Genomic DNA, 26,572 nt, shown 5'->3' with positions numbered 1-26,572 from the left:
TGAGCTGTGAAACTTTGTGAAAAATAGTTTGGTGGGAAATATTACTGAAACTGTACAACAGCAGGTAGCAGGATTACTACTGTAGACAAAAGCGGTTACATCACAGTTTCCCCAGCGTGAAGGGGAGATGCAAAGTTAGGCACGCAAGAATGTTAAGCAGGAGAAACTGTACTTCATGCAAAATCAGCGACTCCAACAGTCCCACCCCATCTCCCTTGCTTACCCAGACCACGTCCACCAATGGAGACTGAGAAGTCAAGCACAAAATGCCAAAAAGTGAGATTTAATTAAAATTAAAAAAATGAATGACAACAGCAGCAGCAATAAGGCCAAGGGAGGTAAATTTAGAGCATACAGTAATGCCAACCAGGTGAGCGTGCAGGATTGTGTGTCACTGCGTGTGTGCGTCTGTGTGTGAGGGATTGTGTGTGTCACTGCATGTGTGCGTCTGTGTGTGAGGGATTGTGTGTGTCACTGCGTGTGTGCGTCTGTGTGTGAGGGATTGTGTGTGTCACTGCGTGTGTGAGGGATTGTGTGTGTCACTGCATGTGTGCGTCTGTGTGTGAGGGATTGTGTGTGTCACTGCGTGTGTGCGTCTGTGTGTGAGGGATTGTGTGTGTCACTGCGTGTGTGAGGGATTGTGTGTGTCACTGCCTGTGTGCGTCTGTGTGTGAGGGATTGTGTGTGTCACTGCGTGTGTGCGTCTGTGTGTGAGGGATTGTGTGTGTCACTGCGTGTGTGAGGGATTGTGTGTGTCACTGCCTGTGTGCGTCTGTGTGTGAGGGATTGTGTGTGTCACTGCCTGTGTGCGTCTGTGTGTGAGGGATTGTGTGTGTCACTGCATGTGTGCGTCTGTGTGTGAGGGATTGTGTGTGTCACTGCGTGTGTGCGTCTGTGTGTGAGGGATTGTGTGTGTCACTGCGTGTGTGAGGGATTGTGTGTCACTGCGTGTGTGAGGGATTGTGTGTCACTGCGTGTGTGAGGGATTGTGTGTCACTGCGTGTGTGAGGGATTGTGTGTCACTGCGTGTGTGAGGGATTGTGTGTCACTGCGTGTGTGCGTCTGTGTGTGAGGGATTGTGTGTGTCACTGCGTGTGTGAGGGATTGTGTGTCACTGCGTGTGTGAGGGATTGTGTGTCACTGCGTGTGTGCGTCTGTGTGTGAGGGATTGTGTGTGTCACTGCGTGTGTGAGGGATTGTGTGTGTCACTGTGTGTGAGGGATTGTGTGTCACTGCCTGTGTGTGTCTGTGTGTGAGGGATTGTGTGTGTCACTGCCTGTGTGCGTCTGTGTGTGAGGGATTGTGTGTGTCACTGCGTGTGTGTGTCTGTGTGTGAGGGATTGTGTGTGTCACTGCGTGTGTGAGGGATTGTGTGTGTCACTGCCTGTGTGCGTCTGTGTGTGAAATCATGTGGGACATTCCGTGAGGGGCGGGGGGTGACCACTCCTATTTGGCTCAAACTCTGTGTAAATGTTATTTTTATATTCAATAGAGAAAATGCAAAACATTGGCCTCATTGGATTTCTAGATTGAATATCTAGATCTAGAATATCTGTAATTCTAGAGATATCGGCTCTTAAAATAGAGGAGCGTGGCACCAAAGAATTCACTCGCAAATTGGAAATTGGCTTAGGCTGGCACAATTTCCTGTCTACATTAAGATTACTCAAATTTCCACAATAGTGCTCAGAAAAAAGTAATGATCATTAAAAAATGCTAAATCATTCATTCATTGTCCTAACCCGCTTATCCTGAACAGGGTTGCAGGGGGGCTGGAGCCTATCCCAGCATACATTGGGCGAAAGGCAGGAATACACCCTGGACTGGTCGCCAGTCCATCGCAGGGCACACACACCATTCACTCATACACTCATACACTCATACCTATGGGCAATTTAGACTCTCCAATCAGCCTAACCTGCATGTCTTTGGACTGTGGGAGGAAACCAGAGTACCCAGAGGAAACCCACGCAAACACGGGGAGAACATGCAAACTCCGCACAGAGAGGCCCCGGCCGACGGGGATTCGAACCCAGGACCTCCTTGCTGTGAGGCGGTAGTGCTACCCACTGCACCATCCGTGCCGCCAAATGCTAAATCATGCCGCCAATTTATTTTCCATTTTTGATGGCTTACTAAATAAGCATTTTGGTTAAGAACAACCAGAAGCAAAATGAAGTCAACAAGATAATTTATTCAAATACTGTACAAATTTGGGTCTCAAAAGAAAATGAACAAAATGAGTTAGATATTCAACCAATTAGATAGTATGGTAGAAAGTTTCCAATAAAAATTAAACTTTACATTCTTCAAAAGGCATAACAGGCATACTTATGTACCACGTAATGCCTTAGCAATGAAAAACAGTAAAAATAGTTATTAATGGAATTTTTTAGCAGCCCAAACTACATGCTTTCTGAGTTCTGAAAAAACTATGCTATGTTTACTTGAAATGTTTGCATTTGCTGAAAGCCTCAAAAGACAGGAAATTAAATTGATCAGCCCAAAATCAGCCTGCTCTCAATCAAAGTGTATAAGCAAAGATCTCTGTTACAACTGTTACAGTCAAGTACAGGTTTGAATCTTTAACAATCTTAAAGTAGTGCACTGCAAAGTGCATTGGCAATTTTGCATATTAAAGTTAGAGGCAATATACTTATTTAGCACTTTTCTAAGCATGCTTCATGTCCAATGTGTCCCATTTGGTACCCTGTATCACTCTCAACATAGCTTGCTCACAAACTATTTGTTTTTTCTCTCACTATTTCCTGGTATTTTTATCTAGATTTGTTGAACAACTTATTAACATATCACCTTTTGTATCAGACCAGCCAATTTTTAGGTGAGTAACAGGTGATTGACAGGTGTTTCTTGTTTCCCAGATGTATCCTGTTAGACTGATTGGTTAAACAATAAATAGTTCTAAATGTCTGCTCTTGGTTTTAGTCTTGAGTTTTGCCTGTGAAGACTGCATTTGTGTGAGAAAAGATAAGCAACATGAAGACCAAAGAGCTGTCTCTGGGAGAAAAGCAGCCATTTTGGAGCTCAGAAAAGAGGGGAAATCCATTGCACAGGCATTGGGGATAGCTTGTACAACAACTGTTCTGAAAAAGAAAGAAACCGCTGGCGTACTGAGCAACAGACATTGAACAGGTCAACCAAGGAAAACACCAGCAGTTGATTACAGAAACACTGAGAGCTGTGAAGAAAAACCCCAAAACATCAGTCAGTGACATCACACACAATCTCTACAGGGCAGGGGTGAAGGTCTCAACTAACCATTCAAAGAAGATTTAGAGAGCAGCAATATAGAAGCTATACCACAAGATGCAAACTTGTTCATCAGTAGAAAACAAATTCATCAGAAGGTGAGATTATAATTTGCAAAGAAGTATAGCGATGAGCCACAAAAGTTCTGGAACAAAGATTAACCTCTAGCAAAGTAATGGAAAGGTCAAAGTGTGGAAAACAAAGGGATCTGCTCATGATCCGAAACATACACGCTCATCTGTGAAGCATGGTGGAGGAAGTGTCATGGCTTGGGCTTGCATGGCTGCTTCTGGAGTGGCTCACTAATGTAACTGATGATGGTAGTGTAATGGGTGAGATTTTTGCCTGAGTCCAAAGTAGAATTTGTACCCCAGCCTCTCACTCGTCCAAATATTTGTTGTGCAAAGGCGTTACCAGTCAGCTAAAGACAAACTCACCCCAAGCCAAAGGCAACAATGTTCTTTTGAATTTGAGGGTTACATCATCAGGGAGTGTTGTCGCGGTAACCTGCTACGAGCCTTTGCTTTCACTGCACTTCACCATGCTTACTAGCAGCAGGGTGAATTCAGAAGTCTACAAAAACATTGTCTGCCAACTTGTGTCCAAATTGGGAGGAACTTCATCATGCAGCAAGACAATGACCTAACAAAGGACATCAGACTTCTCTTGACTGTGAGTCTAAAATTTCCCATTGTACCTTTAACCCAATTGAGCATGCATTTCACCTCCTGAAGAGGAGATTGAAGGGTTCAGACAATGATAAAGGGCCTTCATTTTGATGACATGGACTAATTAGGGGCGGCCTGTAGTGTAGTGGTTAAGGTACATGACTAGGAACCGCAAGGCCGATGTAGCCACTATAAGATCCACACAGATGTTGGGCCCTTGAGCAAGGCTAGCTAGCTAGCATGCTAGCATGCATAATGATGCATATTTTTGAAAGTATAGCTAGTTAGCGACATTATTTTCTTTTTCAACGATAATTCCACTGCCTGAAATGCATTTCTTCTGTCAAATCTTAAAGAGACACCAACTGTATGTCACCAACACAGTATTTGCATATTAAGTTTCATCTTTCAAAACTTCAAAATTGTTTGTTCTCTCATGTGTAATGAGAAATATTCTATATCAGCAGTCAGCTAGCAAGGTATAGCTACTTTTACTGTCACTGCCATTTTTCCGTGTAGCTAGAGCTTGCTGGCTAGCCTAGTGTTTATGATTAGCCTAATAACCAAGCTAAAATAGGCAGCAATTTAGCTGTAAGTTTTCTGTTAATGTACGCTGTCACAAACCCCAATCCCCCCTCCTTATTTTAAGAGCCAATATCTCTAGAACGACAAATCCAAAGAGGCTAATATTTAGCATGTTGTTGAATATATAAAGAACAGCTACACAAATTCTGAGCAAAATTAGAGCGGTCACCCCTCACACCTCTGGTTGATTTTTCACAGAATGACCCATGTGTGTACAGGGTTTGCCAACAGTGTTTGAAACCAACTGCCCAAAAGCGTGATGCTCATCAGCAGATGCATTCAGGCCACACTCACAGGCCTGTGAAGCTGACATCTTACACAGGTGAGACCCCACACCAGCGCCCTCCTCCTGCACCAGAGAGCACCAGAGCGCACCGGAGCGCACCGGAGCGCTCCAGAGAGCACCAGAGCGCACCAGAGCGCTCCAGAGCGCACCAGAGAGCACCAGAGCGCACCAGAGAGCACCAGAGCGCTCCAGAGCGCACCAGAGAGCACCAGAGCGCTCCAGAGAGCACCAGAGAGCACCGGAGTGCACCGGAGAGCACCGGAGTGCACCAGAGAGCACCAGAGCGCACCAGAGCGCTCACGCTCGCAGTACCTGAGACTGTGCACTTGGTGGCGTCTCCCGTGGGCAGGGCCCTGACGCAGTACGGCGAGGAGGGCGTGTCGTCTCCCCCGTATTTCAGAACGATGGCGTAGTGGCCCACTGCGTCAGGCACGTAGGAGACCAGGTACGTCCCGTCATGGTTATCCCGAATGTTCGTCTTTTTAGGTCTGCCCTCAGAGTCCTGGGACACCAACAGAAACAGAGCATTTCTACTCTCTGTCAGGGATTCAAAAATCCAGCCCTCAAATTCAAAGCCCTGGTTTTCTTTCCTCCCAGGTAATTAATTGAATAATTAATGCTACCGATTGGCCAGACTGTCTTCACACCTGACTGCCAGGTAAAGGCAGGGTGGAATATCAGCAGTTCTCAGCCCTTGAGGATCATGATTTGAGGAAAAGGGATTGATGTGCTCACTCACACACTCACAGCATACAGTACACACAGGGCTCACATTCAGCATATCGGGTTTATATATGCAAGAGCCCAGTCAGCTAATCTATCCAAGTAAATCCCGGCAGCCACAACAAACCTCATGAAGTTATTGCCACTGATGGATTGACAAAACAAGAGACTAAAATAGAAGTTCAGTTATATTTAGCTTCATATTCTACTTCCAAAAAAATAAGTATCAAATACAGACACCCCTGTTTGGACTTTGTTCTTGTTTTGAGGAGTATACTGTATATTTGTAAGGGTATTGATGAGCATAATGGGGTGGGATCTTTGACTATTCCTTGATTAATAATCTTTAAGGTTCCTTCATATTTTATTCTTCAGCTGCCCATTTTTTGACTCAGGTCTATTCTGGCGACTGAGATGGGACAGAGGAGAACAGGGTTCATGAAAGTGGTCGTTGGAGTTTCCATGTTGTCAACCACCGGCTGACTTGAACCAACCAAAGGACGCGTAAAACACTGACTGGTTCAATGATAAACCCTGACGATCCTCCCATCACTCATATATAGATCCTCCCATCACTCAGACTCAGGCTCCTACGCCATATATTACTGCCTATGATATTACTTGATTGTAATTATCCTGCCTGAAGCCAGAGGATCAGAGGGTGGGGCTTGCACTTTTTGAGAGCATTTCATATGTTGAAATGGAGTACCGCGCCTCATACGCACCGTTATCTGAACGCCCAGCAGAGCTTCCCCGGCGTCCGTGGCATCGATGGTGAACTCCACCGGGAGGCTGGCTGGCACTCCACCCGCATCCAGGCCGGGCCCGCTGGCCCGAACCTTACTGGCATCATGTGCAGGCAGAGCTGCCACACTGTATGGGCTGGGAGGAGAAGAGGAAGAGAGAGGAAGATGATGGGGAATGGGGGGGGGGTATGAAACTGAACATATGGCATTTATAATGTGGCCAAATAACATACTTTAAGTTTCTGCAGTGCATTAACTCATCACCAACCTAGAAAAACCACCGTTCAGTTCAACAGATGGAACATTTGAAATGTAAAATTGAATCGGCCTGTTTCACAAAGCAGGAGTTATCTGGATAACTGTACTGGATAAAACCCAAAACCCTCCCAAATCTGGAACATGGGCTGAAGCCTAACTCCAGCGTGAATAATCCTGCTCTGTGATACTGGCCCTGTGCAGTGTCATTATTGCCTTGGCACAGTCAGTCCAGTGCTGGGAGAGATGGGAGAGAATGTTCTGGAAGCTCACCTGTGTGGGACAGCCTGGTCGCCGTAGAGCACGCTGACGCAGTAAGGGCCCTCTCTGGACGGGAGGTAGCGCACCGCGTACGTCTGGTCTCCCTTGTCCACCACCTCTACTGGCTCCTGGACCCCTGGATCAGAAAGAAGGGTTCCACCTGCAGTTACCTCACCTCTGGCCCCACACTCAATATTACACCACACCCCTCACCCTGACCCAACGCTCAGACCACACCCCTCACCCTGACCCAACGCTCAGACCACACCCCTCACTCTGACCCAACGCTCAGACCACACCCCTCACTCTGACCCAACGCTCAGACCACACCCCTCACTCTGACCCAACGCTCAGACCCACCCCTCACCCTGACCCAACACTCAGACCACACCCCTCACCCTGACCCAACACTCAGACCACACCCCTCACCCTGACCCAACGCTCAGACCACACCCCTCACCCTGACCCAACGCTCAGACCACACCCCTCACTCTGACCCAACGCTCAGACCACACCCTTCACTCAGACCACACCCCTGACCCAACGCTCAGACAACACCCCTCACCCTGACCCAACACTCAGACCACACCCCTCACCCTGACCCATCGCTCAGACCACACCCCTCACCCTGACCCAACACTCAGACCACACCCCTGACCCAATGCTCAGACCACACCCCTCACCCTGACCCAACACTCAGACCACACCCCTCACCCTGACCCAACACTCAGACCACACCCCTCACCCTGACCCAACACTCAGACCACACCCCTCACCCTGACCCAACACTCAGACCACACCCCTCACCCTGACCCAACACTCAGACCACACCCCTCACCCTGACCCAACACTCAGACCACACCCCTGACCCAACGCTCAGACCACACCCCTCACCCTGACCCAACACTCACCTTTGGGCCCCTGCACCGCCACTTGCAGGGGAGCGTCCCCCCCGGCCCTGCTGGCATCCACGCTGAAGCTCTGGGGGACGCTGGCCCTGACACCAGGGCCCAGTCCTGGCCCCTCACACCGGACCTTGGAGGGGTCCACCATGTCGTACACCGGAACTGAGAAAGGGCTTCCTGTGGTGGAGAGGAAACAGGCTATGTACCCCACCAGTACATTCAACAGTTTGAACACAGATTCATTCAACACAGATTCAGCAGATTCAACACTCGGGCCCAAAGTACGCTGAAATGAACTCGCTTGGATAACATTAGCTGGCGAGCTGATTGGTAGCTAGCAAACTAACACGGCTAAGGACAAAAAAGCATTACAAATGCCCAAACATAAGTCAAATTTAAAGGAATGGACATGTTAGAGGTCTATGAAAGCAGCCTGTTCCCAAAGCACAGTCAAAAGGAACATCATTGAGAGTTACGTTTCTGAATGAACGAGTGAGCTGTAAGCTGTGTGCATGCTCAGCGAGAGCTCTGCGGCCCGGAGCACAGACTGACCGCTGACGGGCCGGCCCCCGTAGGTGATGTTGAGGTTGTAGGTTCCAGGCTGGAAGGGGACGTACTCCACACTGCAGCTGCCATCTTTGTTGTCCACACAGGACATCTTCGCTTCAGATGGGCCTTCCACTGCCAGCCCCAGCCCCCCCGTCCCAGCGCCCCTGTGTGGAGAGAGAGGCAGCACTCAGCGCCCCTGTGTGGAGAGAGAGGCAGCACTCAGCGCCCCTGTGTGGAGAGAGAGGCAGCACTCAGCGCCCCTGTGTGGAGAGAGAGGCAGCACTCAGCGCCCCTGTGTGGAGAGAGAGGCAGCACTCAGCGCCCCTGTGTGGAGAGAGAGGGAGCACTCAGCGCCCCTGTGTGGAGAGAGAGGCACCACTCAGCACCCCCGTCCCAGCGCCCCTGTGTGGAGAGAGAGGCAGCACTCAGCACCCCCGTCCCAGCGCCCCTGTGTGGAGAGAGAGGCAGCACTCAGAGCCCCTGTGTGGAGAGAGAGGCAGCACTCAGCGCCCCTGTGTGGAGAGAGAGGCAGCACTCAGAGCCCCTGTGTGGAGAGAGAGGCAGCACTCAGCGCCCCTGTGTGGAGAGAGAGGCAGCACTCAGCGCCCCTGTGTGGAGAGAGAGGCAGCACTCAGCGCCCCTGTGTGGAGAGAGAGGCAGCACTCAGCGCCCCTGTGTGGAGAGAGAGGCAGCACTCAGCGCCCCTGTGTGGAGAGAGAGGCAGCACTCAGCGCCCCTGTGTGGAGAGAGAGGCAGCACTCAGCGCCCCTGTGTGGAGAGAGAGGCAGCACTCAGCGCCCCTGTGTGGAGAGAGAGGCAGCACTCAGCGCCCCTGTGTGGAGAGAGAGGCAGCACTCAGCGCCCCTGTGTGGAGAGAGAGGCAGCACTCAGCGCCCCTGTGTGGAGAGAGAGGCAGCACTCAGCACCCCCGTCCCAGCGCCCCTGTGTGGAGAGAGAGGCAGCACTCAGCGCCCCTGTGTGGAGAGAGAGGCAGCACTCAGAGCCCCTGTGTGGAGAGAGGCAGCACTGCAGTGGACCAGGTATGCACCATAGAGAAAAACAGACCTTGGCTGCATTCGAAACCGCATCCAAGCATACTACTCATACTACGTCTCAGGCTGATTTTATTTAAACGCAGTATGAGCAGTGTGCTAAGTATGCATGCAGCCCAAGTGTCACCCATTCGCCTTCCATGGGCTTGTGAAGCTTTTAAATCCACACTGCAGTGCGTTCGTATCCCGCCATGTTGGACAACATGGAGCCAGAGACTGCACTGCAGGGAAGCAGGAAGCCCTTATATGGGCACATCAAGTCCGAGTCGTCCACCAAGAGTGTAAGATTGACAATCTTACACAAACTGCCTGATCATTCAAAAAAATATTGACCAAATTACAAATCAGCACATGGGGAGACATTCAACATTATTGTGTCGACATTCTTGTGGGATAGAAATATAGAATTTGTACTTTTATTGCAATGTTGACTTTCACTGAAACAGGTGGCTGAAACACCTTTACTGGAGCAGAATGGACAACCAGTTTTGGCCGGTTTTGGCCAGTTTTGGCCGGTTTTGGCGCACACACACCCCCTCTCACCGGGTTTCCACAGTGAACCGGTTGGGCGTGTTGGTGATTCCTGCGCGCAGGCCGGGCCCATGGACACGCACATGCGTGGGATCACAGCCCTCTGTGACCGGCACACGGAACGGGCTTCCGGCCACAGGAACGCCATCGTACGTCACTTCCACACCGTGCACCCCTAGAGAGAACATGCACGCATAGACATGAACATACACAGACACTACGGACCTAGCATGAAACAACTGATTCAAATGTGAAAATTATATGATACAAGAACGGTATGCGTAATATAGTTTAACCCTTTCAGTTTCAAGAGTGCCATATGGCTCTCAAGCGTAACTATCATACAATCATACAATCCCAAGAGTGCCTCTCGGCTTTATACCTTTTCAACCAATCACAATGACCGTTATACTACTGTCATCAATATTTTCCAACTTCTCTAAAAAACAGAAAAAACAGATGCCTGAAAGATGAATGGACTGAAAGATCAGGTCCAGACCACGCGTGGAGCTCACCCTCCTCGTAGGGCGTGTATTCCACCTGGTAGGTGCCGTCCCCCCGGTCCTGAATGAGGGCGTCAGAGCGGGCGCCTGAGGGGCTTCTGATGTGGGTCCTGAGGTCCCCCCCCCCACAGGGGCTCACCGCACGGGCGTCCACAGTGAACCCCGCCCGGGCCTCACAGAACACTCCTGCAGGACAGAACCACACTGAACCCCGCCCGGGCCTCACAGACACACACACACACACACACACACGCTGACACACACACCTGTACACACACACACTGTCACACACACACACACACACACACACACTGACACACACACACACACACACACAGACACTGACACACACACACACACAGACGCACACACACACACACACACACTGACACACACACACACGCACACACACACACGCACACACACACACACACACACACACAGACACACACACACACACACACACACTGCACACACACACACTGACACACACACACACACACACACACATACACACACAGACACACACACACACACACAGACACACACACACACACACATACACACACAGACACACACACACACACACACACACAGACACACACACACACACACACACACACACACACACACACACACCCTTCATACCCTTGCCTTCCACTCCAGGCCCGAAAGCCATGACCCCCGGGGCGCCCCCAGCAGGGTCCACGTGCAGGGTGGTGGGGAAGTTTGGCACGTTCTGGCCACCGTAGCGGATGGTGAGGGTGTAGGCGCCAGGGTACAGGGGCGTGTAGGTGATGGAGAAGGTGCCGTCGCCGTTGTCCTGAATGTGGACCTCTGCCTCCTTGCCGTTCTCGGAGATGATCTCTATGGTGAGTTCTGCCGGGCCGGCAGTGGTGCAGTCCACCACAAACTGGCCCGTCTCACCCACCCGAGCCCGCTCCAAACCTGGGCCTGAACAGCGAACCTGCAGGGGACAGGGTCATGGCCACCGCTCCCTTCCTCTCTCCCTCACCTCCACTTTCACAGCAGGCTTTACTCAGGATCTCATTAACCTTCAGGATCTACTCATTAACATTCAGTCCAGTAGAGATTCAATATCTTTTTTCCAAGACTGACCTGGTCAAGGCAGCAGTGAAACAATTTAAAAAGGGTAACAAACAAATTCACTACACAATACAGTATGATTCACAATTAGTGCACAAAATACAACATCAAGGGCAGATTGGTAACCGTGATTTCAGAGAAAATAGTGGCACACCTCATTTGTTATGCTCTGAACTATATACGCATAAAAATCATCCAAACATCCCAATCTAACCCCAGGATCAGCAAATCACAGTCCTTGTGTCACGTTTCAGGTCTGTCTCGCCATGTTTTATGTTGATTTATGTTTATTTATGTTGTCTTAGTCACGTAGTGTCTTATCATGTATTATGTTGTCTAGGTTCGTCATGTTGTTTAGTTATGTTTCGTTACGATTTATTTTCTTGTCATGTTTAGTTATGTTTTCGTACGATTTTATTACCTGGTTATGTTGAGTGATTATTGTCTTAGTTTCGCTTTGTGTTATGTTTTGATGCATGTTTATTGTTACGTTAACTGGTTGTTGTTATGCATACACTTTTACATGTTTTTCCGCAAACCTTGCGTTCCGCCTTTTCTCTCTCTCTCTCTCTCTCGTTCTGTCATTCACTCCCCTAAGTGTTTCCATTTGTCTATTTACTAAAACTACTAACGCTAGATCAGGATTGGGTAGAGACTAACAAACTAATCATGTGTTCATGTTACCTTACGTTTCTCGTGCATGTAATGCTAGGGCAGGATAGGTTTATTACTAACGATTACTAATCTCCTTGTTAAACTTGTCATCCATCGCACCTGTTTTCCATTTCCTTGCTACGCTCTAACTAATTGTCTACACCTGTCTACACCTGCATTTATAGCCCAGTCGCGCAACTGTTCACTGCGAAATTGTCTGCCTCTGTTTTCCACGCAACTCTTGAGCATTTACTGTTTTGATTACACGTTACGATCCAAGCCTGTTTACCGACCATAGTTTATTGATTTCTGTTTTGTGACCATCGTTTGTTTTTTGACTACGTCCTCGCCTACCGTTTTTGTACTTTTGCCCCGCTGATTGTTTCATGGTTTCGACTCCCGCTTCGCCCACGACTACGCCTCTGCCTGCCGTCCGCCTGTTCATCTGCCCCACTGACAGCTCTCCTGCTACCGGACCTCCCTGCACGTCTACCGACTACGAGATTGCCTCTTCCCTCGGCACCGTGCTTTTTGTTTGTTTTATATTTGTTTGGCTGGATCTTCGTGTATGGACTTTGCTTGTGTTTACTACGCTCCTGGGACTCGTCCCGAATAAAGCCCTAACGGGACTTTATTTAACTATTGTTTCTGAGTCGTGCATTTTGGGTCCAACCCCCACGCACCCGTCTCACCTTGAATCCAAATCCAACCTTGGTTCTCTTTTCTCCTGGGTAATTAGTGCTACTGATTGGCCTGACTGGCTTCACACCTGACTCCCAGGTAAAGGGAGGGTGGAAACCCAGCAATTATTGGTCCTTGAGAATGGTGAGTTGGTCATCCCTAGTCCAGCCAGTCAGTAGCACTAATTGTTCAGTTAATTACCCAAGAGAAAAGAAAACCAGGGCAGGATTTGGGTTTGAGGGCCAGATTTGATTATCGCTGATCTAACCTAAGTGGATGCAATACAAATCAACATCAACCAATCAACATCAACCTCCCATCCATCGTTTCCCTGGAAACACACCCCGCCCCACTCACCTTGGAGGGGTCCGGGGGGGGCACGGCCTGTGCGTGGAAGGGGCTCCCAGGGATGGGGGCAGAGTCGTACGTCAGATCCACCTGGTAGGTGCCGGGCTCGCGGGGAATGAACCGGACCCGGCTGGTCTCGGGCTCCGGACCCCGCTCCACCGAGCTCGGCACCGGCCTGCTGCTCGGACCCACCACCTGAGCCTCCACTTTGCCCTGACCTCCAGCCCCGGCACTCTTCACCATGACCTCCTTGTCTTTACCCACTGGCATCTCTGTGTGCCAGGGCAACAGAGATGTTAGTTAAGTATAACCAACCTAACCAGGCTGGCTCATTATACCCCTTTCCCACTGTAGAGCTGAACCAGGCTGGCTCATTATAGCCCTTTCCCACTGTAGAGCTGAACCAGGCTGGCTCATTATAGCCCTGTCCCACTGTAGAGCTGAACCAGGCTGGCTCAGATTTACGAGACGATATAGTGATAAAGAGCACAGAAAGGGTTGGATCACTTACCACTTCCAAAGCCGGACACCTGGATCTTACTCAGATCCAGTGAAGGAACCACAGGAACAGAGAAGGGGCTTCTGGGTATGGAATCTCCGCCATAGGTTACGTTCACACCCATGTTACCCTGACCAGATAAAACAGATTTCATCCAATCAAATCAGAGTTATTTGCAATGCGTTTTCATAGAAAACGGTCAGAAAAACCCCTGACAGAGTAAAATGGCAAAAACCAGGCCTGAATCCCAAATAGCAAGCACATGAGGTAAAAAAAAACTACACAGTGGGGAGACAAGCTCTCAAAAGAGAGCAAGAAAGCTCTCTAATGGGAAGAAATCTTTGGAGGAACCCAGGAGTTTCCCACCAGACCCTGAACACCACCGACCGCACTCTAACCTTCTGCACAGGCGTGTATTTAACAGTGTGCGTGTTGTCATGGTTACTGATGATGTCAAAGTCGCAGACCGCGTCGCCGTTGGCGGCGGAGGTGAACTGGACGTCCAGCGTGGCCCTGCCGGCCCCCTGGGCAGACACGGTGAAGTGGGTGGGCACGTTCTGCTCCACACCTGTGAGTGGAGGTACAGGGCACGGGAAGCTGACAAACTGAATGAATAAGGTGGATGGCATAAGGTGGATGGCACGCCGTAAAGCAGCAGTCTTTACCAGACATGGCCGGTGTGGGTGCAGGCAGATACACGCCCGCTTCTACTAATCAACCATTAGAGTCTTTGCAAAGGACCTTGAATAGTAGAATCAGGTGTGTAACTGCTTGGTTGGAACAAAAGCCTGCACCAACACCGGCCCTTTCAAGATAAGATCCCTGCTTTACAGTGTGCCATCCACCTTATTAATTAATTACAGAAGAACTGACAGGGAATTAACTTTTGAATGAACACCTAATGTTTCTCTATTTCCTTTTTTTTCTTGAACCACATTGTGCATTGCTGATTTGCCCTGGAATAAATCGCCAAGGGTATGAATACAGTAGTATTGTATTCCATCGTTTTCACTCTCTCCATATTAGAGCAACAGGTCGAATGCTGAGACTTTCACAGAGAAACAGTATGGTGCCGCATATATGAGGTGCTTCTCCAGTGGAAGTCACCTTTCTAAAGGAGCACATAAACAAACTGGGAATTTGACTTACCCCTCCTGCTCAGCCCCGGGCCCTCAGCCATCACCCGGCCGGCGTCATGAGAGGGATCCACCCTGATCCGGATGGGAGTCATGGGGACAGCCTGGAAAACAAACCAGTCAGCACAATGCTTTGCACTCTCACACACACACACACACACACACACACACACACACACACAACTGTATGTCACAAAATGAAAACTTGCACTGCTGACATTAAAAACATTTATGTGGACTAATCATTTCCCCGACAGTTGCCTGCCTGATCTTAGACTAACCGTTATTGGCGTTTGGAAGTTTTCATAACTGATAAATATTTGTATGAATCAGGTCGGTTGTGGGTAAATGTTATTGCGTAGCCTCCCCTCTCACCTGGTCGGCAAACAACACCATGATGGTGTAACTCCCAGCTCCGGGGGGGGTGTATTTGACGGTGAAGGTGTCGTTGTCGTTTCGAATGATGTCAAAGTCGATGTCAGCCTCGGCAGGCCCCATTACCCCAGGGGCACATTTTATCCCAATGCTGATATCACCTGCAAAGAAATTACTACAGTTACCGCCCAATGGCTGCCTTCGATACAGCCAACCATGAGATTCTGCTCTCATCTCTGACTGGGATGGCTGTCAAAGGATCTGCACTGGTTTTCTTCCTACCTCTCTGGTCGTTCCTACCAGGTGACTTGGAGGGGCTCAGTCTCTGACCCACACCTCCTTCAAATGTGTTCTTGGTCCTCTCCTCTTCTCTCTATACACCATGTCTCTTGGTTCTGTTGTCTCTTCCCATGGCTTTTCTTACCATTCTTATGCTGATGACACCCAACTCTTTCTTTCCTTCCCCCCCAATACGCAGGTCACCACATATATCTCTGCCTGACTTCCCACCACCTGAAGCTTAACTTTGGCAAGACTGAGCTTCTAAATATCCCTGCTAAATCCCTTCTGACAATCGACCTCTCACTGATCGTCAAGGACTTTGTCATATCCCCCTCCCATATGGCCAAGAATCTTGGGGTGACTCTTGATAACCACCTCACCCTAGCTCCACATGTATCCTCCACTGCTAGAACCTGCAGGTTCTTCCTCTACAATATACGCTGTATCCGTCATATCCTACGGATAAAGCCACAAAGCTTGTCATCTCCTGTCTGGATTACTGCCTTAACTCCCTCCTGGCCACCATGTGCCATCAAGCACTTGCTTTGCTAGTTATAGATTTGATGCTTTTAACCTGTGGAAGAACCTATGCACTTGTAAGTCACTTCGCATTAAAAGCGTCAATGACAAAAATATAAATGTAAATACAATTCTCTTACAGAGACCAAAAAACAACAGGGTATCTCCTGGCATGGAGAGGGTCTTTGGTGCCCCCATTATTGCATCAAGGATAATTTAGCCCATTTTAATTTTGTCAATTTGGTTTGTTTTACTTTGGCCCACACCAAAAATTTCTCTATGCAGGAAAACCCCTGAATGTACAGTTACCGGACCTGGAATTTTCAGAATACCAATAGCCATAAAAAAAACCCAGCATACGGTCCTGTGACTGGTGATCCTTTCACGCAGTGTTTCTTAAACGATGGGTCAGGAGTGTATGGTGTGTCCATGAATGAGCCTATGGTCCACTAGGCTATGCTAGGATGTGCATTTGATGGGTCCCTGAAGGGTACTACATTTAATTTGGGTTCCAATGTTAAAGATTTTAAGAACTAGTGCTTTAACGGATACAGAATTGGTTTACGAGATTACTTGAAGCCCATTCGCTCATGTTCTCCGTCTGTGGTACCTTGGCCAGCCTCTGTGCAGTCCACAGTGAAATAAGTAGATTCAAATGCCTTCAGTCCAGTCTTGGAAACCCCAGGACCAGAAACCCTCACCTTGTTGGGGTGACAGCCAGCTCCAACCTTCACCTATAACAGCAAAGAAGAGTGGTAGAACTCAACCAAACCAAAGGCTGGTTCAGACACCGTCATGAATCTAGAATAGATGTGGGCAACAAGGGCTGTATCTCTGGGTTCTGTGCCAAATTCTGGCCTTAATTACTTGATTAGAACCAACAGTTGTCTAACACCTGACCTTATAGCGACATTTCTTGATTGAAGGAGTGAGCACACATCGGTCCTTTGTGGGTTTAGCTGACACCAGTGACTTCAGGTATAAATAATGGGGGGAAAGTCCAGCCTGTTCCCCTTCATACCCTCTCTGTAGGGGGCTGAGAGGGATACTCACCCTGTATGGGCTGTCAGGGATATTGACCCCACCCCAGGACACCATGACCGTGTGTTTGAGCGGCTGGCAGGGGGTGTAGCTGCAGCTGTACGTCCTGTTCCCATTATCCTTCACCTGCACGTCCACCGGCTCGCCCTGGCCATCCTGGGGTTCACAGGTAACAGTCAAAACACAGCATGTATTTATCCCCTAGATAACAGTCAAAACACAGCATGTAGTTATCCCCTAGATAACGGTCAAAACACAGCATGTATTTATCCCCTAGATAACAGTCAAAACACAGCATGTAGTTATCCCCTAGATAACGGTCAAAACACAGCATGTAGTTATCCCCTAGATAACAGTCAAAGCACAGCATGTATTCATCCCCTAGATAACAGTCAAACACAGGCTTTTCCTTAGATAAAATCGTTACTGTAACTCACTACTTGCAGGTCTGCCAGCCTACGCCATCCAGCCACTACAGCTCATCCAGAGCACTGTGGCCCGACTCGTCTCCAACCTTCCGAAATGTTCAAACCTTATGCCCCTGCCTGTGATGGTGAGGAGTGGTTGCCAAAGGAAGCCACCAGAGGGCAGGGCTTCATCGTTCACACCTGGTCCTTGTTAGCGCCAGGGGAGTGTTCTTCCCGTGGTTATTTAAGGGCAGTGCAGACAGTTCACCATTGCTTTAGGGTCAACTCGCTTTGCACTAAGCCGGTAAATGCGCCAGGTAGACTCGATGAATGTTTGAGTCCGGTACGGTGCAGGTATTTATTCGCTGTAGTCAGCTACAAAGGTTCTAAGGTAAGGAAGAGGTGCAGCTGGTTGTGTTCGCTCACGTCTTCCGATAAGATTCTGGTTTTTCTTTTATTTTGTCGGCTTGTGTGAGTCCGTGGGTGAGGGACGGTGTCCCCGGTACGTGTATTTTGGTTTTCATTTTGTCCTGAGCTGCGTCTGATGGTTTTTATTTTCGTGCCTAGCCTTTTATGCTAGGTTGTACTTTATTTTCCTTATCGGTCAGTGACCGCCAGTGCAAAAGTGAAAAGCACTTCTTTTGGTTATTCGCCCCGGTTCTCCAAGGGTTGTTTCATTTCCACCAGCCTTTTTTTGTGGCTGCATCTTTATTTGTATTCGGGAATCTTATTTGGGTTATTCCCTTTCTGTTCCTCCCTCTGTTCTGGGAGTAGACATTATTATTTTATTGTGTGTATTCCCATCTGTAAACCTCCCGGGATTTAGTGGCGAACACGTTCACTTAGCAGGGTTATTCCTTCAGTCGCGTCTGGCTCTCCGCACAGCCTCAACCCTCACACCTGCCAGTCACTCCACTGGCTACCAGTCGCTGCTAGGGTCAGATTCAAAGTTCTGACTCTGGCCTATGCTGCTGCCAACAAGAATGTTACATAAGACCAATCACAAAAAGGATTTATAATACAGAAATGTCGACCTTCTGAAAATTACGTTCATTTATGCAGTCAATACTTGGTCGGGGCTCCTTTTGCATGAATTACTGCATCAATGCAGCGTGGCATCAGACTGTGGCACTGCTGAGGTTGCTTTGATAGCGGCCTTCACCTTGTCGGTATTGTTGTGTCTGGTGTCTCATCTTCCTCTATGTGGTTGAGGTCAGACGAGTTGGCTGGCCAATCAATCACAGTAATACCATGGTCAGCAAACCAGTTACTAGTAGTTTTGGCACTGTGGACAGGTGCAAAGTCCTGCTGGAAAAGGAAATCAGCATCTCCATAAAGCTTGTCAGCAGACGGAAGTGCTGGTAGATGGCAGCTTTGACTCTGGACTTGATAAAACACAGTGGACCAACACCAAAAGATGACATAGCACCCCAAATCATCAGTGACTGTGGAAACTTCACACAACTTGGATTCTGTGCCTCTCTACTCTTCCTCCAGACTCTGGGACCTTGATTTCCAAATTAAATGGAAGATTTACTTTCATCTGAAAAGAGGACTTTGGACTTTGAGCAACGGTCCAGTTGTTTTTCTCCTTAGCCTAGGTAAGACGCTTCTAACGTTGTGTCTGGTTCAGGAGTGGCTTAACACTAGGAATGTGACACTTGACATTTCCTGTGCTGCTGTGCTACGTCTGTGCATGGTGGCTCTTGATGAACTCCAGCCTCATTCCACTCCTTGTGAAGCTCCCCTTAGTTCTTGAATCGGCTTTGCTTGACAATCCTCTCAAGGCTGCGGTCATCCCTGTTGCTTGTGCACCTTTTCCTACCTTTTCCCTTCCAGTCAACTTTCCATGAATATGCTTTGATACAGCACTCTGCGAACAGCCAGCCCTTTCAGCAATGACCTTCTGTGTCTTATCCTCCTTGTGGAGGGTGTCAATAAGTGTCTTCTGGGCAACTGTCAAGTCAGCCGTCTTCCCCATGATTGCTCGACCAAGTATTGAGTGCATAAATTAACACACTTTTCAGAAGGTCGACATTTGTATTATCAATACTATTTTTTATTGGTCTTATGTTATATTTGAATATTTTGCAATACAGGGTTTTTTTTTTCATGAGCTGTAAGCCGGAATCATGAAGAATAAAACAAATGAATCTAGAATATATGAAAGTTTCACTTTTAAAAATAAATAACGGAAAAAAACTTTTCCATGATATTCAAATTTTTTTAGATGCAGCTGGATGTTCATGGCCGAACAACCAATCCTATATGAATTGTCTGTTGTGTTCGGCTGATTGTTGTATGACCTTGTTATACACGGTTTTGTACGTTGCTTTGGATAAAAGCGTCTGCTAAATTAAATGTAATGTAATAATAGTAAAAACAAAGGGCTTCACCTGATATCACAGCCATATACACAGGCCTAACAGCAGATATCTGAGAAACACAGGCTTCTCCTGGGTGAATACAGTGAGAACACCATGTTGCATTGGGAGACACTGACTGCACCTCTCTCCCATACCTGCACTTGTATCTTCAAGGCAGCCGTGCCTCCCTGTGTAGCATCAACCGTGAACTCTGCAGGTCTGTTCACTGCCACTCCACCACCTTGGACACCTGGACCATAAGCCTTCACCTGGTGCACACACACACACACAGATCTGTGCTGGAATGATCTGGGGAGCAAAGACTTTTACTTTACGCTTTACTCTTTACTGATGCTTCTCATTCACCCATTCACTCACACACAAAATCGAAATGCTACTATGTAAGCTAATGGATAAAAGCGCTATATAAATGCAGTCCATTTACCATTTACATAGTATTTTAGAGGTTTTGGTAGGTTAGCTAGACTTATAGGATAGTGCTTGCGTGAAACATTTATGTACGTTAGCCGTAGGTACTAACTGGATGTCTGGGAACCGCTTCTGGTTGCCAACAGTTTGGTTCAGGGGTGGAGGTGTAAAAGCTTGTCCGGAATACCCTACAGGGGTACTGGAGTTACCTTCTCTGGGTGGAAGTCTGCAGGAGCAGGCTGGATCTCAGCCATGAAGGGGCTGTGCAGGATGTCCTGGTTGTTGCAGAGGACATGCACTGCATACTCGCCAGGTTCCGTTGGCCAGTACCGCACGTCACATGACCCGTCACCCTTGTCGTCACACTCGATTTTTGCCGGAGACGGGCCTTCCACAGAGAACCCTGGGGGACAGCAAGGTAAGGGGTCAGTGTGCGAGTATGTAAGAGAGTGTGTGAGAGTGTGTGAGTCTGAGCAAATGTGTGAGAGAGAGTGTGAGTATGAGTGTGTGAGTATGTGAGAGAGTGTGTGAGAGAGTGTGTGAGTGTGTGAGAGAGTGTGTGAGAGTGTGTGAGACTGATGGCTCACCAAGAGTACCAACGTTTTCCCCGATGGCCTCCACCACAAAGTCAGCGGACCTGCCCACCGCCCCGCTCTCCAGACCCGGACCCCACGCTCGCACTCTCTGCAGTCCGGCCTGCGGCCCCACCTTCACCTCAAACGGGCTGAGACCAGGGGCAGGCAATCAGCAGCACACCGGGGAAATACTCACAGAACAGAACCAACTGAGCACCACAGGGCCGTCTATCCGAATGGACGGTGCACCATTACCTGCGGGGCACCTGCACTCACCTGCGGGGCACCTGCACTCACCTGCGCGGTATGTGCTGTCCTGCCCAGGTTATAGAGATGCTGTAGTTTCCAGGTGTGGTGGGGTAATACTCAAAGCCGTACACCCCATCGCCGAGATCTGCCCTCTTACAGGGTTCCTCCACACCCTCTGGAAAACAACAGAGGTAGTTATTGCAGGGTGCTAACAGGGCCAAGAAGGGCTAACATAGCACTGATAGTAACAGCATTAGAGGTGTTCACAGGAGAGTCTAACACAGCATTAACCACAGCATTAACCATGACATTAGGCTAACACATCAGTTACAGTGACGAGCCGCTAACAGAAGAAGCAAACACAGAACTCACAATAACATGAAAGCTGCTAACAGGAGAAGGTCAGAAAGCACTTGCAGTAGCATGATGGTGCTAACAGGAGAGAGGGTAACACTGCCTATAGAGACAGGAGAGCGGTAACAGAATTCAGAGGCATTAGAGGCAATCATGATAAGGTCTGCTTAGCAGTCATTAATGGAGTTAGATGGTTTGTCAGTAGGCGTTTGGAGGCTAGCATCGTTAGCGTAACATCACTCACTCGGTCCTGTGATGGCGACCTTCAGCTCCCCGCTCCCGGCTCCTCTGGTGTAGACCCTGAAGTCGGCCCCCTCCCGCACCCGCACCCCCTTCGGCTGCAGCCCTCGGCCCTTCGCCCGGCAGGTGTTGGCGTTACTGGCTACGTGACAGGGACAGAGCAGGGCATATCACACCTGTTCACAAGCCTCTCACCTGTGCTAGGGATAGCCCCATGAGTGCAAGCAAACACCGTAACTCTGACACTTAGAACAAAAAAGGAAACCAAATTGACCTGATGAGAAGTGTATACGGTTAGAGGAACACGGGAAGAAAAAATGTAAAGAGCAAACTCTGACTGTGACAGCAACCAAAGAACTGAAGATGTGAGAGCAAATAACGGATCAGAAATCTAGCCATGAAGAGGACAATTCAGGAGGTTGTTAAATCATGTGAGAATATAGCCAAAAAGGAATGAGCAATTATAGAAGGGAATCCAGCAAAACCAGTGAGAACTATAGTTATTGCTAGCTACTTAGCCAGCCTTAGATAACACAACAGGAAGCGACATCAAAAAGAGGAGAACCTGATCCAAAGAGACAGGATGTGAACTCAGGTGGAGGACGGGCCACCTGGCCAGCAGGAAGAGAGAGGGAGAAGCAGGAGAGAAGAGAGAGAAGCAGGCCTCAGAGACAAATATACACAATATACAGAAGAGAAATACGGCACAGCAACAAAGTTAGAGACAAAAAGCAACAAACAGTAACCAAGCCCTGTTGGAACTCGCTGAGGAACACACTGCAAGGACATCTTACATATCTACCATCTCACTGTACCCTCCCCACAGTGAGTGTCCTAATACCCCTGCCCCACCCCTCACCCCCCCCCCCCACAGTGACAGTGTCCTAATACCCCTACACCACCCCTCACCCCCCCCCCCCCACAGTGAGTGTCCTAATACCCCTGCCCCACCCCTCACCTTCCCCCACAGTGACGGTGTAGGGGCTCTTGGGGATCTCTGCCCCAGAGAATGTGATGTGGATGGTGTGCGCCCCCTCCTGGGTAGGCCTGTAGTTGCAGCGGTAGCTGCTGTTCCCCTTGTCCTCCAGCTGACACACCACAGTGTCCCTCCTGCCCCGCGGGTCCATGATCTGCACCTGCACCTCGCCCTCCCCAGCACCTGCAGCACACAGCCATTACCCACAATCCACACCGACCCTACGTACTGTTCCCACCAGTCCTGTAGGTGTGAAACTGTGCATGATGGTCCTTGTAGTGGACGTAGAAGTGGATGGGCTGTAGTATCTGTGCTGTAGGTGTGGAGTGGATAGTGTAGTACCTGAAAAATGTGGTGAGTAGTGGAGTGAAACCTGCACAGTATGTGACGTAGTACCAGATGTGTACTACATAGTACTTGGTGTGGCAGTTGTAGTTTAGCTGCAGGAGAAGATGACGTAGTACCAGATATGTACTGCATAGTACTTGGTGTGGTATTTGTAGTGACGTAGTACCAGGTGTGTCTACAGAGATTTGGGTCAAATACATAATTGTTAATTATTTGAATACTTTTCTGTGTTCGATTGATCTTGCCTGGTGCAAACGAGCCAACCGGCGGAGTTTACACTTTTTAATTTAAGAGAGAGCATTTAGATTCCAATAGACCAGACAACCCAAAACAATGATGTAGGAAGAAGGAAAGAAGGAGAGCACCTGCGGTGTAGATGTCGAAGTGAGTGGTTTTGTTCGCGACGTTCCCCGTGGGCTCCAGGCCAGGGCCCTGTGCGGTCACCTGGCTAGCGTTTCCCCTAGACGCCCCAACTTCCACTGAGAAGGGGCTCTTTGAGATGTGCAGCCCGGCAAACAGCACTGTCACCTAGGAGACATTATCCCCATCTACTTACAATAACAATTAAACATACAGTAGAAGTCATCTGCCCACAGGAGTGAGACACAAAGAAAATAAAACACTATGTGGCATAAAATGTATAGTAACCACCATGTAATGATGCAACATCCATTACCTTGTGGGGTCCTGTGACTTTAGGGACGTAGAACACAGAGTAGGTGCGGTTCTTATCATTGTTGGCCGTGACTTTAGCCTGAATCACAGGAATTTCGGTTAATTTCTGCAGTGAACTCATTAGTGTAAATTCATAATGTCAACGTTAACACCTACAACTGCACGGCATTTGCCAACATGAGTCCGGTCACTGAAGACCAATAACCCTAAACTGTCGAAGGTACTGTATGCAAGGGGCAGCTGCCCTACTAACCCTCCAAAAGCTTTGATGACTGAGTCATTTTATTGCTGAGAATGGCATGGATATGACCCAAGGTTCCATTTTGAGCCATTTGTTCCATTCTTCGATACAGTTGTCATAAATAGTAGTGTGTTTTAGCCATTTAGCTACTTGTTTAATGGGAAATTAAAACTGGGTTGCTATAATAATGATACATTTAGGCGACATATTGACAGGAGAACATTTGAGCAAATTCAAATGAATTTGTACTTCTCACCGTCTCCGCTCCTCCCCTTCCCTCACCTCCTCACGGTGCCCGGCGGGATCCTCCACGTACACCAGCACCTCCCCACTCCCAGCACTGACCGTCTCCACGGTAAACACCGCCTTCTTCATCACCATGTTACCAGTGGGCTCAATGCCTGCAGAGATCACCATCATCATCATTGTAGAGACCACAGGACGACAATAATTGTATGATAATGATTACTTTTTGCAGATATAACGCTACTCCCACATAATTGGTGCCATACACAAATATTCACACACTTCTATACAGGGTAGAGGCATATCCCCTATATAATCATCATCATCCAAACAAATATAAGCACGTCAACCAAAATAACGCAAATATGTGCAATTACCACAGGGGTTTGTGCAGGTACAAGTGCACACTGTATGTGTGAGCATTCATGTGGTTGCATATGGAGGCATGGCTTAATGCCCACGGGCTTGAGGTTCACCTGGTCCGTATGCACGGGCCTTTTTGGGGTTGAGTTTGGGGCGCAGGGGGGCCCCGGGCTTCAGCTTGGCTTTGGGGAACTGGGACAGGTAGGTCATCACCGAGTGCTCGTCCACGTTTGGATCTACGATCTCGGCTGGAGTGATGACCTGCAGGGGGGCCGAGAGGGGTCAGAGCCCCATTTCAGCACGTTCCTCAGTGCCTTACATTCACAGCAGAACCAGTCTTTCTAGCTTTCGCAAAACCAGCATAACACTCATATTCACACTGTGTTTACACGTTTTTTCAGAACCCCTGTGGCTGATGAATCTTAAGATATTGCTCCTCATTCAGAGAGGCTTATTTCCTGGAAAGGGGAAGCAGCTACACTTATACTTGGGGCTGGGCTGGACACTTTCAGTTCCTCAAAACCAGCACGTCGATGTAAGTAGAGAGTGATGATGTCACGGGGTGGGGCGGTACCTGAGGGATTCCCAGCCAATCGTCCGCTTGCTGCATGGCCTCTCGGGCATTGTCCACTGGTTTCTCCTTGTCCCAGGCGTCCCAGTCCGGACACAGCCCTGGGGTCAACATATAGCACTGAACTCATGACACGCCCTCACAGCCTCAAGCCCTGCTTTCGGGTGTGAGCTGTGCGCTGACTCATATTTCTCCACTGCCCTTTGACCGTAGTCCTCAGCCATAGTTGTGCACACACAAACAGAACTTAGTGATGTCATTACTGATTTCAGTCTCAGCAGTCAGCACCGGTCCTGCACACACACACACAGATTTTAGTCTCAGCAGAGCCAGCCCTAGTCATGCAACATAGTGCATGGTTCATCACTTACCTGGGGCACAGCTGTCCACCAAAGCACCCAGAGCCTGGCCCGTCTGCCAGTCGCGGCTGAAGTTGGCGATAGGCAGGTCCGGTACTTTGTTCTGGATCCATCCCAGCAGCCTCTGCTTCGGGGTCTTCTGCTTGCCCTGGTCCTCCTCCTGCTCCTCGTCCCACATGGGCATGGAGATGGAGTAGTGCAGGATCAGTGTCCATATCAGCCCCAGAATCAGCTTCAGATTCCCGTCAACGATCGCCTTGGAGTCTGAGACACAGAGGCAGAGAGATTCTGAAATCCGCAGAACATTAAATAATCAGATCACAGTGGTGTGGTGGGGCCACATCTTCATAAAGAGCTGGTTCCCACCATAGCGACTGACCCCTTGGTCTGATATAGAATACAGACTCTTGCTGTGCAGTTAGTGCAGCCAGCGGCACCATAGGAGGGAATATACCTGGCCATATGGACCAGGGAGGGAGGGTTGTTTGTGTGTGGTGGGATTCTCTGTGAATAATGAGCCTCATTCTGGTTGCCTGCATTATTTTAATCCTTCATTTAACTAGGAAAGGTCCACTGAGAATGTTTCTGTTTTTCAAAGACGCCCTGGGAGAAATGCCAGAGAGAACTGTTGCAATTTGGGGAAACGTTTTTGGGTTAAGGGACGTACTCAAGAGTTCTTCCTTTTAGGGAGCCGACTTCATGTCTCCAGATGTCACTACACGGGACTACAGTGGAGCTGAGCAAACGGGCCGCCGGGTTAAAAGAAGACTGGTCATACAGACGTGTGCCTGCCTGATCTTCTGAACTGATGGAGGACAGCTCAGCAAAGTGGACACAAAACCGATTGGGCATTCCAAACATGAGAAATGTGTGTGGGGGGGGTTCATTTAAACAGTGGCTCAGACAGCTAGTAAACCAGAATGCAGAGCCACAAAAAAAAAAAACAGGACAACGTCCCAGACATCCGCAGCGCTGACTCCCACATTCCGACCCCCCACTGCCCTCGCCCTGAGCCCCTCACAGCTGCAGGGCCCTGTGGGGACACAGCCCTCTGCGCCCGCCGCTGGAAAGCCCCCAAAATCTGGGGTTTGTCAAAAACGTGACTGACGGCGGCATCAGCCAATGGTGAGGAGGCCTTGCTCCCGCCCACGCGGTTCACAAGAGGCAGCCCATCTGCACACAGAGCCAGGGCAGCTT

At 49.0% G+C, this 26,572-nt stretch overlaps 1 protein-coding gene across 3 annotated transcripts in view; it reads right to left on the bottom strand.

Moving 5' to 3' along the window:
* LOC133139453 (filamin-A-like) overlaps positions 1–26,572 on the bottom strand; it is a 64,668-nt gene that overhangs the window by 23,699 nt on the left and 14,397 nt on the right. For 2 of the 3 annotated variants that reach the window (XM_061259008.1, XM_061259010.1), the window contains exons 3-30: positions 25,388–25,639; positions 25,020–25,117; positions 24,559–24,706; positions 24,119–24,237; positions 23,597–23,674; positions 23,286–23,448; positions 22,555–22,755; positions 21,601–21,738; positions 21,051–21,177; positions 20,766–20,902; positions 20,388–20,581; positions 19,905–20,018; positions 16,989–17,132; positions 16,546–16,669; positions 15,135–15,295; positions 14,773–14,863; positions 14,022–14,191; positions 13,636–13,753; positions 13,134–13,396; positions 10,983–11,301; positions 10,347–10,520; positions 9,844–10,006; positions 8,252–8,412; positions 7,706–7,876; positions 6,807–6,930; positions 6,258–6,414; positions 5,122–5,311; positions 224–247 (exon numbers count right to left, since the gene is read on the bottom strand). In XM_061259008.1, coding sequence (XP_061114992.1) covers positions 224–247; positions 5,122–5,311; positions 6,258–6,414; positions 6,807–6,930; positions 7,706–7,876; positions 8,252–8,412; positions 9,844–10,006; positions 10,347–10,520; positions 10,983–11,301; positions 13,134–13,396; positions 13,636–13,753; positions 14,022–14,191; positions 14,773–14,863; positions 15,135–15,295; positions 16,546–16,669; positions 16,989–17,132; positions 19,905–20,018; positions 20,388–20,581; positions 20,766–20,902; positions 21,051–21,177; positions 21,601–21,738; positions 22,555–22,755; positions 23,286–23,448; positions 23,597–23,674; positions 24,119–24,237; positions 24,559–24,706; positions 25,020–25,117; positions 25,388–25,639 — 4,323 coding nt within the window. The remainder of the gene's footprint in view (positions 1–223; positions 248–5,121; positions 5,312–6,257; positions 6,415–6,806; positions 6,931–7,705; positions 7,877–8,251; positions 8,413–9,843; positions 10,007–10,346; positions 10,521–10,982; positions 11,302–13,133; positions 13,397–13,635; positions 13,754–14,021; positions 14,192–14,772; positions 14,864–15,134; positions 15,296–16,545; positions 16,670–16,988; positions 17,133–19,904; positions 20,019–20,387; positions 20,582–20,765; positions 20,903–21,050; positions 21,178–21,600; positions 21,739–22,554; positions 22,756–23,285; positions 23,449–23,596; positions 23,675–24,118; positions 24,238–24,558; positions 24,707–25,019; positions 25,118–25,387; positions 25,640–26,572) is intronic. The other variant, XM_061259009.1, reaches the window with a different exon arrangement.

The sequence above is a fragment of the Conger conger genome, chromosome 10 (assembly GCF_963514075.1).
Source record: "Conger conger chromosome 10, fConCon1.1, whole genome shotgun sequence".
Lineage (NCBI taxonomy): Eukaryota > Metazoa > Chordata > Actinopteri > Anguilliformes > Congridae > Conger > Conger conger.
This window is presented reverse-complemented; position numbering and strand designations above follow the sequence as displayed.